The sequence below is a fragment of the Coffea eugenioides genome, chromosome 2 (genome assembly GCF_003713205.1).
Source record: "Coffea eugenioides isolate CCC68of chromosome 2, Ceug_1.0, whole genome shotgun sequence".
In the NCBI taxonomy this organism is placed as follows: domain Eukaryota; kingdom Viridiplantae; phylum Streptophyta; class Magnoliopsida; order Gentianales; family Rubiaceae; genus Coffea; species Coffea eugenioides.
Genome location: NC_040036.1, coordinates 5,726,712 through 5,741,970, shown reverse-complemented (window position 1 = coordinate 5,741,970; position 15,259 = coordinate 5,726,712). Strand labels below are relative to the sequence as shown.

Below are 15,259 nucleotides of genomic sequence, written 5' to 3'. Positions count from 1 at the left end.
CGAGAATTTGCAGTTGCACCATAGAAAAAAAGAAGAACTCAAGCCTTTTTTTTTGATCGACAGAAATAGGAAGTTGAATATTCACAAGAAACGGGTTTCTCCCAATGAATCATTGAGACGTATGCAACAATCGCTAAACTAATCCGACACATTTTCATGAACATATTTTTTAAACACGTTACATCTAGTCTATGTTTGCGGAAAACGCATGGAGGCTGAAACGAAAAAACTTTTACGGGGCTAACGTTGGAAAAGAATGCTGGGTACATTTGGGCTAGTCATGCTTATCCTGAATCGAATCATTGTCCGCGGAAACTTTGGATATTAACATCGCGTCAAGCGGCGCTGTACTGCGGTCCGTGCCTCGGTCCAGATGTCTATCCTTTATTCTTCAATTTCCCAGTGCCTGTTTCAACCAATTGATGCAGGCTAGCAAGAGAATAACAATTTGCCCACACCCACAGCCATATCCTGTTTTTCATATGCACCCACTGTTCCTTTGTATGTGCGAAGGTGGGTAAGCAACCGGCCTTCGTGGATATGGTTGCTCTTAATCTCGGCCACAAGGCCGATGGGAAGCTTTCCGAGCCAATATCATTGTGGTCTATATAAGACACTCCCATTGGACATATTCCCCACTACGCCTCTACAAATGTAGCTTCTTAACTCGGGAAACCTTTGGTCAATTGCCGATCACCAATGTTGGCTATCCTTTTGAGAGAGAGAGAGAGAGAGAGAGAGTTTAAAGGGAAGCAAAATGGCAATTGGTTAGTTTTATTATGGTCAAAAGGAGGCATGAATTAAAGAGGGACATTTATCATCTTATGCTTGCATAACGTGCATCAAGACTTGAACATTTTAAAGAATCTAAGAAAGTCGATCATGGTCTATATAAGAATCTCCTCTGTCATCCACAAAAAAAACTAACGATCTTTTATAATTTCTTTATGCATGTCATTGTGAAATGTCACTATTATCAGCTAGAGTAGCAATAATTACAATGGCCAGGTTTGGGAATTGGGATACATGCATGCCTATGAGGAAGTTTGGGATTGTTGCTTTTGCCGATGCGATTGCCCTCACTTTTATGCAATGCAAGGTCCGAAAATAACACAACCATTCGACTTTGCTCTAGTGGTTAGAGAGAGCAAGAGAGCTCTAAGCTCTCTCGCGATTTTTTTTTTTTTTTTTGTTTTTTAATCCGGAACATGCCTCGACCCGGGTTCGAGTCGGCACACCAAATCGGAGGAAAGACGATAGCCCCATACAGCTTTCTCGAGCGAGTCAGGATGTGCAGCGCAGCGGGCACGAATCGAACCACGGTCAGTGGGAAAACCAGCAACTCAAGGCCGGCCCTTCAACCGCTGCGCCATATGCCCTGGGGGCACTCTCTCGTGAATTAAGTTAGGCGTGCATAGAAAAGCTCTCTCGTGCGTCAAGTTATGTGTTCAAATCTCATTTGATGCAGTAAGAAGAAGTATATTGCTTTTAGGTAAAAAAAAAAAAAAAAAAGGTTTCGAAACTGATTAATTGGTTAATTACAACTTCTGCAAAATAGTTGATTATTTGACATGGGAAATTTATTGAACGCATTCATCCTTGTGTCCTTTCCTTTTTCTTGATAATTACCAGCTCCGGTACTCGGCAAAGTATTGAACACTATTCTAAACCGGGAAGCGAAGTGCATCAAGAGTTAGTTATAAGGTAAATCAAACATTTCTTTAAATACTTTGAAGCTGTTTGGATGTGTAATACTTTTACTAAAAAACAATCTTTTGATTGATAAAAGTAGCTTTGGCATGTTTGGTGAGTATCATTCTATAAACTTCAGAGTAGGATTTTTGGTTCTAAAAACAATTGTAGCAAAAGTTCAATTTTAGTATGTTTTAGAATAGTTTTGCGTTTTAAAAAATACCACATAAAATTTAATTATTTTATCTTATACAATGAATTAATAAAGAGATAAATATAATTAATAAGCACTTGTGGAAGTATGCATTTGAACAACATTCTTAAGTACTTAATAAGTACTTCCATACTTTTATTATAAGTTCTATTATGTGAGGTACTTTTTAATAAGTCATCCCAACTCCAAATCAACATTATATATATTTGATAAGGCAAAAATTATTCGGATGGCATTCAATGTCCAAGCTTCCTATCCAATTTCTCTGCCTAATTAAATAGGCAACCATTTTGTTTTAAATTCTTGTGGTTCTCCCTTTTTACTTTATTTTGAGGGTGAGTGGACCATCCATTTTCCCTTAACACTCACTTGCGCCATAATTTTTTTTGTAGTTTTATTACTTTATTCTTTGTCTCTAGATTCTAGAAACTATAAATTTCTTTATTCTCCTGTTTGTGAATTAAAAAAGCATTTAATTCCAAAACAAAACAAAAGCAGCCTGCAAATCCTGACACTAATTTTCCTTCACATTTCCTTACAAACCTGAAAATCAACTAACAAAATATGTACTATTTTCAATTTTTTATTTTTTTTTCTCGGTACTAATCATGATAGAAAAGACTTTTGTTTGCTACCATTTTGTTATTAATCTTGAGATATGAATAACTTTTTGAACGTCGCAGCTCTTCATCGATGAATCCCCAGTTTTGTTATCTTTTCTTCTCACAAGTCGTCACCCTCGCTCGCAAATACGTATGGTTCTGCCAATTCCCCACTCAAGCAAGCCCATACGATCGGATCACGCGGGTTCAAGTCGGCTGCAGAAGAAAGGGCAACTGGTTCGACAGGATCAACCTCGATTTCTGGCCAATTCCCAAGTATTTCCTGGTCATTGACTTGTGTCAACTATTTTGAACCAGATTGGAGACATTTGACTTTGTCAAAACTGATGCATCACTCCCAAAAAAAAAAAAAAAGTCTCCCGTACTGTACAATGACAATCCCCAGAAGCCCAAGTTATCGAAACACAAACCGGAGAAGTACAATTCTAGGTTCTCCAAATCCAGATACTGATTTCCTTCTCTCTCTCCTTTGTTTTTTCGGAATCTCTTTCCCCAGTGTCTACCTATTCTTTATCAATTTTCGATTTAATTATTTTTTTAATTTTTACAACATTCTTTTTAAAATTCTCTGGGGAAACTAGAGTACTAAATGAGGGCGAGTTTTTGGTTTTCAAACTCGACCCATTAAGTTATCGAGCTAAACTCGAACTCGTTAATGTAATGAGTCGAAAATTGTGTTTAAGCTTGGTTTATTATAGCTATATCGGTTCAAATTCGAGTTTAAGCTTGACTCGTATTGAAGCCGAACTCGAACAAATTCGTGTTCTAAAAAACTAAAATGTGCTTGTATACTTTGCAATTAAAAAACTATAACCAACTTAATTTCCATATTGAATGAGAAAATTTTCACCAAATATAAGAAGATTACCGATATTTAAACAAAATAAAATTCTAAACAATCGAGACAAGATAAATCTACATAATTACTATGAACAATTAGTAATATTGGTTTTAAATAAATGTACGAACGAGCTTACACTAACTATTCGTGAGTCGACCAAGCTCGGCTGGTTTATAAACGAGTCTCATTTACTGTTTGACCCCAGATCATGTAATTAAACAACGAGTCGAACTTGAACTTATTCGATTCGAGTCAGACTAAACTCACGAACTGCTTCTTCATTTAACAACTTTAGGAGAAACTACCTCTGGTCCTTGACTATTGACCCAATGTTTGGGAAATGGAGTGCCAATGTCATCAGTACTCTTAATATCTTCTCGTTATCTGTAATTGAAAATTGAGTGATCTGTGTAATTGTGGTCTGTGTGTGTTAGGTCAACTTGAGGACCAAATAGTTGTGGAGTCGACACAAACGGTATGTGCCACAATTTATATACTCCTCTGATATGAAAAACAACAAAACTAAGTGGAGGAATCATGATATGATATAGCTTTTCGGCTGGTCTATTTAATTTGTAATCCCCAGGTTTCGTTCTCGGGCCAGACATTATAACCAGACATGAAAATTTTTGGACGGTTATATGAGGATTAAAGTTATGATTTGTCCATATCAATCCCACCACTGATTGGGATCTAAATCGTCTTACCATGTCACTACAGAAAATAAATAAACTCCAGGAAGTTCGTGATACTTATTCACCGTGAAAGGGGCTTTCTTTCACACCCTTTGCATCACGTAGACGCCTGGACGGTGGCAAAGGAAACCCAGGACAAAATACGTAATATACGGTTCAACTAAAAAAGCCAAAAGAGAGAGAGAGAGAGCCATTACCCAATGTCCTGTAATGAAATATGGTTCATTTTGTTGAAAATTTGATACAAACAGCATCTCTGTTCTGTTGTGTGTGTGTGTGTGTGAATATACTTGTCCTTTGTGCAGTGAGACTGTGGTAGCTAAAAGTGTGGGAGACCTCATAGGCCTTAGTTGAGGCCATCACTAATTTTGGAGCATCATCATTTCAGACGTTCGGTGATCCCCTCTCTGGAAAAGATCTTGGACATATTGCTGGTAAGGACTTCTGTATGTAGACCGAATCTGCATAGATGTCTCCCAGACTCAGAGAAGATGTGAACCTCAAGTGAATTCCATTTGTAAGGCCTACAATTCATTCATGTGAGAATATCCATGCATGTAGATTACGGTTTATGATCTCTAACCAGTTAATAAGCCTAAGCCCCAGTATTTGGCCATTATAACTTTTTGAACAGAATATGTGAGGGAGACATGACACTCGGCAAAGGAAGACAAGTTGCTACAATTATAAGCGAAACAGTTTTCGATGGTATGCGGTTTGTAGTATTTTGATAGGGGAATCTATATATAAAAGAGAGTGAGTGACATGGTACTTAATCAACTCTAAGTAGTTCCTCTTGTCTTCTAAGTTCTTAGTCGCATTGATTTGCTTGCGATAATTGAAAAGATAGGTGTGACAAGATACTGAAAGAATCCCTTTTTGTTCAACTTTGTGATTGATAGCCTGCTGAGACCATCCATTGCTCAAGTGGCCAAAGTCCATGTATCGATGAACCAGTAAATCTCTGATGCGATTTTCTGAGTGTATGTACGGTGATGAACTTCACCGGTTGCTCTCAGAACATGGGATGGGGCAAGCAAGCTCCGTGCTCTAGGACCATTCGTGTTATAATCAAATAGCATCAAACATAGAATTATTTATGCATGCAACACCAACAAGCTTCGTTAAGTTAATTTATCAGATATTTAAAGTTTTACACATAAAAAGGGTTTGAATTTTGAAACCAAATTAAAATAAGCCTGTAAAGAATATATGCCCCAAAAAATCGAAGATTGAATGCAATTGGACGAGTCTTCGTTTATGTATGATCACCACTAGTCGAAAACCTCCATGATGTGAAGTCAAGAATGGTCCAACCTCCAAAAGCTTCGAAAGCCTTTTTTTTCCCGTCATTGTGGGGTGAACATAAAATTGAAGATTCCCCATGATGTAAATGAGACCATGCAAAAAGCCTCATGCATGCATGGTTGAAGTTTTGGCGTTGACGTGTTGGAAGATTGGTCCAGCATTCAGGTGATGAACTTTGCAGATAGAACCAGAGTTGGATGGGTCTATCGTTACCTGCAAGGCTGCAACACATATATTTGACAAGCTGCGGGGACGCTTTACGTGGTTTTGATGCCCAGTCGACTTAAGACTGTCAAACGTAAAAACTAAACACTACCTGTGACTGTGATATTAAAAGATAAGTCGTTGATAGATAGAAACCAACAGTGGACAGGGAAAGTTCTTATGGCTTCTGTTCTTGCTCCTCGATCGTCTATAACTCTCCCTTTCTGGGAAAAAGAAAACCAATAACTAAGAAGCTGTTTTTGAGGTGGAGGTTTGGGGTGTCGTCCTCTTAGATGTATCCCACATCGGGGTTGGGAGGGTTTGGATTGGTAGTTATAAGTCTCCTGTGGGACCTCAAAGGATACCGCTTTTGGAGTTCTCTCGGGGTTTAGGTTTGTAAAAATTAATGTAAGCTCTTTGGGCTTCGAAAGAAAGAAAGAAGCTGTTTTTGAAAAAACAATGATCAGGACTGTCTCTTATCTTTTTTGGTATACACTTGCATTCATTCAATCGTGGCCATCTCTGAACTTCTAGTTATTTTGGTGGTTGAGTTGGGTTGGGTTAGTGGGGACCGGGCACTTTAACACACTTCCAGAAGATTTCCGAACAGCAAAAATCTAAATAGTTAATTTCGCTGCAGCTGCACGTTACTGTAACAAGTTTTTAGACTTTAGAAATGGGATAATTTCAGAAATCTTCCTTGAGGTTTCTTAAGGTTTTACTGCCCTTCTTTAAAGTTTTAAAAATTTCATTTACCTTCCTTTTCAGCCATTGGGAACAAATTCTCACATCAGTAATGCAAAATTACTTTACTATCCTTACAACTTAGATTGTTTTTTTTTTTAGGCTGTGGTAGGGAGCTAGTGGGTATACAAAGTTACAAACCCAACTAGATCAAAAGAGTGCTCTAGCACAACCCTTAGATTTTTTTCGCTGCAGGTGAGGTTTAAACCCTCACCTACAGCCCAAGGAGTGACTTAAGTGCCTCCCTGGTGACCACTGAGCCATTGGCCCTGTGGTTCTTACAACTTAGATTGTCTTATACAGATATGCGGGGAGAGAGATAGTTAAATGTTTGCTAACTATATCAACCATAACTTGGAATGTAAAAAAATTTAATTAATTTACCATCTAAAAAATGAGCCAATACTTGTTGTATCTTTTCTTATTCATATACTTGACAAATAAAAGGTATTAGGCATAATGCACCTAACAAATAAAAAAATTCTGACATGAGAAACAATTAAGTTGTTTACAAATTAAAATAACCATAAGTTGTAATGTGAAAACAAAAAATTCTAATTTGGCATCTAAAAAGGCTCCAATACTGGGCACCCTTTTTTCGATTCAAGTGCTTGACAAATAAAGGAATAAAATATGAGTAAGTGTTAGTTCTTCTGATTCTTCTTATGATTGTGGTGATAACAAGAATCTTTAAGGTACGAGGAACAAAAAGTTTTGTTTTGTTAAATTTTGAAAGTTTTTTATTTTTGGTTGCAAAAGATAGAAATTTTTCATTGATCACGCGTAGTAATGGCCCATAACTTAAATCAAATAATTAAACTAACTAGTACAATAGCTGGGGAGCATTTTTTGGAATGTATAAATCTTCTCACACATGATATTATTTTTTATAGTTGTTATTTTTGAATTGAGCTAAATTATTATAAGAAAATCAGTTTTGAGGGAAGTTAGTGATTTTGTTCAAGAGGGTATTTCGGGGAGGTTACTCAAATTATCCCTTCAAAAATTTTATCAGCATTAGCAGCAAGTGCATGTTAGGAATCTAGTGTCATTTCAAGATTCACCTCGGAAGACGATTCCGAGAAGCAACGGCTCAAGTCCAATCATGGTTACCCTAATTAAACATCCAAGTTTGAGACGTAACCCCTGAAAATCTTGCAAATAGTTATGGATTATTGCCTCAAACAATCGTAAGGGGATTAAAACTACTCGCAAGTAGCGTTGCACACCCAAAAACGCAGATGGTGGATATAATAACAGTAATGCACAAATCATAAAATTCAGATGCTCCTTTTATTATGTTATAATGGTACGCATGCATGGGATCAAATTGCGTTGGAGCTTAGTTAGTTCCATATGGATCCAACTTCCAAGTCTTCTGCAGTTAATGCTGCACCATACACTCCAGACTGGGGTACAATACAATAAATAAGGACATTGATTAGTACTCAAGGCCCATAGGTGAACCCAAAAGTCAGTAATTGTCTTTTGGTGTAGGAATACTTTAAGTGTTGTTTATGAACTTCTTGTCAAAAAGAAAAAAAAGACCTGTTGGTGAGGTTGAAAGATCAGAGTGACTGAGTGAGTGCCCTTTAGTGCTTAGTAGAGGCTCCTGTTCCCTGTCCCTGTGTTACACATCGTTTGTTGAGTGTGTGCGTGAGTAGTACTTAAGGTCCATGGGTGCATCTAAAAGTCAGCAATTGCCTTTTGATTGTATCTTGTGGGGTTATTTTAAGTGTTGTTTATGAACTTCTTGTCAAAAAGATTAAACTACTCAACATAGACATTAAGATAATAATATGCAAAATTACAATAATTTTTCACTTGTTAATATTTCTGCCCCCAATCATCAAAATTCAAACCATTGCATCTACACCAAAAACTGTCCTCTGCAGTTACTCTTGTGATCGCAGAAGATCTTTGTCCATCCCATACCGCTAACCCCCACATTCCATACTCCCTCCCACAAGAAGACAAATATACAGCAGGTAAGGATGGTTCAAAAGGCACCTTTTTATGCATTACAATATTAAACATCATTTGAGTAGAAAATTATTTCGAATAACACAATACTGTATAACTTTTGATGATGTAATATGTGTGAATTAAAAAAGTGATTAGAAAGATAAAAAGTGATTGAAATATATGTGTTACTATATAAGCAAATTAATAATATTTGCAAATAATGATTTATTCAAATACACCCAATTCGTCACAATGTATATTTGTGTTCACTTGGAAGGAGTGAATATGCCATTTCAAGAAAATTTTGGTTTAGAACTAAAATTTGTACTGTTATAAAATTATATATATAAGTAATTTTTATATGTATTGTTACTGTATACACTATCACGATTGAATGTATAATATGAGAGTAAATTTTAAATTTTAGATTCAAATTATATATATATATATATCATATATCTAAACGTGACAGTGTATATAAGATTAATTCTACATATAAAATACCCAAAAAAAAAAAAAGAAAGAAACAAAGAAAGTGGGAGCGACGGTGCTTAACACTTGCGTCCAAAAGCAAAAGGCATCGCCGCCTATTTATAGCTGACTTCCCAACGCTCCCAGCTTCCCACTCCACTGCTCTCCGACAAAACCGTCAACACCACCCAACCTCGCCTGCCAAAGTCCATCCACGCAATTCAGCCAAAGCCTTCGTTCTAAGCTTTTATCTTCGATTTCCCGCCCAATTTCCCGAAGTTTTACTTTGAATAAAATGGAAAGTAAAGGTTACACACAAGATGGCACTGTTGATCTCCGGGGACATCCAGTACTCGCCCATAGGACTGGCAAATGGAAAGCTTGTGCTTTTCTCGTTGGTATGCATCTTCCTCGATATTACTAATTCTCTCTTGCCAACGACTTAGCTCAAGCTGTTGTAGAAGTAATTTAACACTTTGTACTATCACATGGAGTAAAACATATCACCAAAAGCTTCTTTATTGCTTAGTTCTTTTTCAAGGAGTTTCCGTGAACTTGTTTGTGTAGGGCTCGAAATTTTTGTTGTTTTTTTTTTCTTATGCATATTGCCATTTTATCTGGGACAGACAAATATTTATGTCTCAGAATCAGTGAACTTCTTGTAGAACACGAGTAACTGTACTTAATAGGACATCCAATATTCTTCAAATTATTTGCTGTCTACAGGATGCTCCAAATTATCCCTTAAAGGCGATTGGTGCCATGATAGTTTTCCTAAGAGGAAGCTAACCTCGTAGAATATCAAAAGGGCAGGGTATTACGAACAAAAAACCATAGGAAAGCATCAAGTGTGAAGCAAGTTTGTTGCTCAGTAGTGTCTTTTCCTTGGTTTAATTGATGATGCAGGGTACGAAGCATTTGAGAGGATGGCTTTCTATGGAATAGCTTCCAATTTAGTGGTTTACTTGACGACCCAACTTCACGAAGACACAGTTCCTTCGGTTAGGAACGTTAACAATTGGTCTGGGGCAGTGTGGATGACACCAATTCTGGGCGCCTATATTGCTGATTCTTACTTGGGTCGCTTTTGGACCTTCACCATCTCATCTTTGATCTATGTCATGGTAATTATTATTATTTTTTTAAATGTTAGTTAAAATATTTTCTTATCTTATCTCATGTCTTTTCCACATTAACGCACTAAGAATCTTCCAGATAAAGATTGTGATTCCAACCTGGGATTTCTTTTCCATGGCTCCACCGGCTACACCTTTTCGTGATTCCGTCTTTATGCACTATCTTTAAGCGGACCACTCTTTTTTTTTGTCAGCAACAATACATTTGTATAACCTATTTTATCCTAATCTAGGGGGAGGGGAGCCTAAGGAGGCTGTTGTAGGGGCTAGTGGGTATACAGACCCAACTAAACTAAGTTGGAGTATCATGACACAACCCTTAGATTTTTTTTCACTGCTGGTGAGGCTTGAACCCTCACCAACAGCCCAAGGAGGGACTAAGTCCCTCCCTGGTGGCCATTGAGCCATTGGCCCAGTGGTTTTAAGCAGACCACTCGTCTGGCTTGTATTTGCGTTCACCACTTGCATGATCACCTGTTTTCGGAGGCCAATAATGTTCATGATTTTCTGTCGTGGGACCTGTTAATTACCCATCAAATGTTATCTGCTTCAGTCTTTTGTCAATCTCCATGCCACATGCTAGTGTTACATATTTGGGGGAAATATTATCAGATCCGTTGAATAAATGTTATAGGATTAACTTTTAGTAGTGCCATTTAGTTGGTATAGTTGGTACTGGTACATGTACCAGAAAAAGAATATTCCATGGTATTAACGCATGGAGGAACATGTAGAAAAATTTTGCTTCTTGTGATCGTTAAATTGCATATGCACTTCTGAATTTGTGACATTGGGATCGAAGTTGTATTTTCGTTACTTAGTCTAGCCCCCTAAGTTGTTTCACCGGTGCAGTACTGGCGCCATTGATCTCCAAGTACTAAATTTTACTGCCAAAATGTTTTTAACAGGGCATGGTACTTTTAACAATGGCGGTTTCCATCAAGCATTTCAAACGAACTTGCATAAATGGAATCTGCAAAAAGGCTTCTACTTCGCAAGTAGCATTCATCTATGCTTCTCTCTACATAATTGCCATTGGGGCTGGTGGAACTAAACCGAATATATCAACCTTCGGCGCTGACCAGTTTGATGATTTCAATCCGAGTGAGAAACAGCTCAAGGCTTCATTCTTTAATTGGTGGATGTTCAGTACCTTCACTGGTGCTCTATGTGCAACACTTGGCCTTGTGTACATTCAAGAGAACTTGGGTTGGGGATTAGGATATTGTATCCCTACTGCTGGACTTATATTATCCTTGATTATATTCTACATTGGCACCCCATATTACAGGCACAAAGTTAAGAAGGCCGAGAGTCCTGCGGGCGACCTATTACGAGTCCTTGTCACTGTAATTAAAAATAGAAAGCTTGAGCTCCCCATCCACCCATCTCAGCTTTATGAGCTTGACCAGCAGTATTACCTTAATACAGGAAAACGCCAAATCCATCATACTTCATTGTTCAGGTGAGAGTGCTTCAACATGATTAATCACGTACATTAAAGTTTCGTTTGTTTTGCTGTTTCGGTGTTGCCTAAATATTACAAGCTGCATATAGTTACCTAGAATATCTGCAATGATTTACAAATTTGTTCGATAAATTGCTAATATGAAAGATGTCATCTGATGGACATTACTTGAGTCTTCAGTGATCACTTCGGTGCAACTAGAATCACCTGAGTTTAAATGTTATCTACATAGAAGACACAAAATAATTAGCTTAAGGGCTGAATTAAAATGGCTGGCTGAGGTTTCTGGACAAGTAATACGAGGCATCATGAAGTATTCATGCTTTCTTAGCGTTCAGGTCCAAAAATCTGTACATTTTTGTTAGAAACAAGGTGAGGGGACCTGCCAATAGTGTGCATTACAACTATCCTCTGGAAAAACTGGTAGATTGTTGCATGTAATGTAGCAATAAATATTTGCCATGTGCAGTCTTATTATAGCTTCATGCATGGTGTCTTTGTCAAGCTGGTCCTGAAAATGGGGACGTCACTAACTGCGCCTGCCCCGTAGCCACCAGTCTGTTATTTAAAGAAAACTCCATAAGCAATAGGCAAAACGTACTGGTAGTGGCTACAACGCTGAGTCGCCTTGCCAATGAGGGCACTAAAACAATAGCACTCACTAATTGATATTGAATCTACAGTACCAACATGAATAGTTTACATCGTACTTCTCATTTGAAGTTAATGCGGGAAAATTTGTGACCATTACTGGATGATTCCCCTGTTATTTGCTTCGTTTCCATCACATCAAGTGCCCAGAAAAAGGATAGAGGAATGCAAGCTGAACCACGAATTTTACATCCTAGTATCTTCTTCATTGCAATTTGCACACCATAAAGTTCAAATCTATTGCCCTTGAGCTGTCATGCAAAATCTTATCTAATCCTTTCTCCTTTTATTTCAATTTGCAGCATCATTTGTTAATTCAAGTTTAAAATGCAACAACATTCCTTGAAAGTGTTGCATAAAGGGCCCCCTAGGTGGCCATTGCTTTGATATTTATCTGCTTAGGGTGACACAGACATAAACTCGAGGATATGTTTTGTTTTTCAGTAGCATAAGCCAATTTTCTCGGGTTTATCCCTTTACACGCTTGTCCCCTGAAAGTAATAGCTCCGGGTTATAATACTCCATTACAAGTTTGAGCTGCTTTTGAGCAGTTTGTAGTTTGTACAAGACGTCCAAAAAACATTGTGGAAGATATGACGCTAGTAACGATAATGATTGAACGGGTCTCACTTGCGAAAAGCAGAGTGTTTTGTTTGGACTAAGCTAGTGGGACACTATTTGAAGAAATGTATGGATCAAATGACGTTCTAGAATCATGCTAATGAACTAAATTCTATATTCAGGTTCTTAGACAAGGCTGCAATTAAGCAAGATGGGGACAGGTCATGGAGGCAACCGTGCACGGTGACTCAAGTGGAGGAATCAAAACTAATCCTGGGAATGGCCATGATATGGCTTGCAACCTTAATCCCCAGCACCATCTGGGCACAAGTCAATACTCTTTTTGTCAAGCAAGGCACCACTTTGGATAGACACTTGGGCAGCACCTTTCAGATTCCTGCTGCATCCCTAGGGAGTTTTGTCACACTCTCGATGCTACTCACCGTACCCATGTATGACCGTTATTTTGTGCCTCTGATGCGTAAGAAAACAGGAAACCCAAGGGGGATCACGTTACTGCAGAGGCTTGGAATTGGAATTTTGATTCAAATCTTTGCAATCGCGGTTGCATGCGCAGTGGAAGTAAGGCGAATGCACGTCATTAGATTGCACCACATTAAGGGGCCTGAGGAAATTGTGCCAATGACTATTCTAGCTTTACTTCCACAATATGTTCTATTGGGGATTGCTGATGTTTTCAATGCCATCGGATTGCTGGAATTTTTCTACGATCAATCGCCAGACGACATGAGAAGCCTTGGGACTACGTATTTCACGAGTGGGATTGGCATTGGGAATTTCTTGAACAGCTTCTTAGTGACAATGGTGGATAAAATTTCGGGAAGCCATGGGGGGAAGAGTTGGATCGGGAAAAACCTGAATGATTCCCATTTGGATTACTATTACAGCTTCCTTCTTGTCATATGTACCATAAACATGGGAATCTTTTTGTGGGCATCAAGAAAGTATGTTTACAAGAGGGAATCTATCGAATTGAAGGTTGGGTGTCTGGAATTGGAGAGCAAAGCCTTGGACCCGTCTCCGCTGGGAGTGCCTGTGTAATTTGGGTGTATTAGATAAATGGTGAGAGAATCAAGATCCGTTTAAACTTGAAATAGCTAAACGTATCTTGCTTTGTATCGGTGTTTTTATTTTTATTTTTCCCCCACTTTCTGCTTACCTATTACTGCTTTTTACCTACTACTACTTTTCGCAATAAGGGAGCTACCTTTACCATGATTGTAAGCTATTAATTTGGTCATTACACCCCCAAAAAAAAAATTAAAATGAAAAGCCATTCTTGCTCGATTGTTCTCTTCATTACACGCTAAGACTTTGGTCATGGTTTCCACCGGAAAAAAAAAAAAATCTAATTTGCTGTGAACGAATTAGCATAAACAAATGCTCAATATAGTATAATAAATTCGATGATTTGATTATATCTCTTTTATTCTCATCATCTTCAATGCACTTCATACATTTCAGCGCAGTTAGGTATGATTCGTATGACTTTGTTGCCCAAAAAAAAAAAGTAGTATTGTGCGAATCTTCAAAAAAGAAAGAACTAAAGATGCAATCGTTCCGAAATGTTTATGGTGCAAAACCGAATTATTATTTTTCCCACAGGTACCATATGGGAATATTGAAACACTCAAGATTAAAGTTTAAACAACTGTTTCCGTGTTGAAAAAGAGACTTAGCCGTCCCAACACTTAATTGCATTATTATATGTGCGCGTAACTATTGCAGTCTGGTTTCTGTTTTCCCATGACAAATAGAAAGAAGGAGAGCCGGAGAATGATATGCTGCCCAAACAAAGCTCCGAAATTTCTACGCTATGGCGGTCTCACTCTCAAGCCAGCCAACCCCGCACAACTTTGCATTTAATTTGAGGAGGACGAAGTCAAAAGGACAAGTAGGAATTTTATATCATGAACTGAACTCGGCAGCGTAATATATGGCCAGGCATTGCCATCACTAGACACTAAAATCCAATTGAGCTGCTTTGTTTTATTTACCTTAACAGCGATCCAATGGAGGGAAGCATATACAATTGGAACGACTAAATCAAATATCAAAACAAGGAGATTTATGTCAAATTTTCTCACTGCATAAATCTGTCTTCTTTGTTCTTTTGCAGCGCACACCATGACGAAATGTGCCACTTTTAGTACTTAAAAAAAAAAGTTTTCTGATACTACTAATTTTAGAACTTCTGTTCTGCCTTGTACTGGTTTCAAGAAGGGATGGTGCTCGAAGTCTTGATTTTCTGCGTTATGGAGCACCTTTTTTTAAAATTTTTTTTTATTTTTGGTATACTTTCAATCAAAGTAGTCAATACAACTAATTGGATAATGACATGAAACTGTCATTCGTGCCCATGATTTCGACATCGTTCACCTGCCTAAATTTTTGGCAAAATTATGCTTTCATTCGGCAAGCTGTACATTTTCGCGGTCAAACTTGCGTTGTGCATAGCCATAGGTGGCGGTGCTCGAAAGGCTTTACACGGAAATAGTCAAAAGCTGTGTTAAAAAGTAGTAGTACTGAAATCAAAATGTCAAGTTTTAACTTGGACTCTTGGAGCTTGCACAGGCCAAATTAAGATGAAATTTTGCTCTTCGTAATTACCTTATTTATGAAGAATTTGACATCCTTTCGTCCTGTTATGTTGTAGACCGAGATG

General features: G+C 37.9%; 1 protein-coding gene across 1 annotated transcript; it reads left to right on the top strand.

Moving 5' to 3' along the window:
* The first annotated feature begins 8,901 nt into the window (after positions 1-8,901).
* On the top strand, positions 8,902-13,773 carry LOC113761067 (protein NRT1/ PTR FAMILY 5.1). The gene is made up of 4 exons (XM_027303885.1): positions 8,902-9,155; positions 9,664-9,881; positions 10,802-11,358; positions 12,756-13,773. The coding sequence occupies exons 1-4, from the start codon at positions 9,053-9,055 to the stop codon at positions 13,633-13,635; spliced, it is 1,758 nt and encodes a 585-aa protein (XP_027159686.1). The 5' UTR covers positions 8,902-9,052; the 3' UTR covers positions 13,636-13,773.
* The last annotated feature ends 1,486 nt before the right edge of the window (positions 13,774-15,259 follow it).

Coding starts and splice junctions, on each gene's coding strand:
- LOC113761067 (XM_027303885.1), top strand. CDS start 9,053: ATGGAAAGTAAAGGTTACACACAAGATGGCACTGTTGATCTCCGGGGA. Junction 9,156..9,663: donor AGCTTGTGCTTTTCTCGTTG/GTATGCATCTTC, acceptor TTGATGATGCAG/GGTACGAAGCATTTGAGAGG. Junction 11,359..12,755: donor CATCATACTTCATTGTTCAG/GTGAGAGTGCTT, acceptor TTCTATATTCAG/GTTCTTAGACAAGGCTGCAA.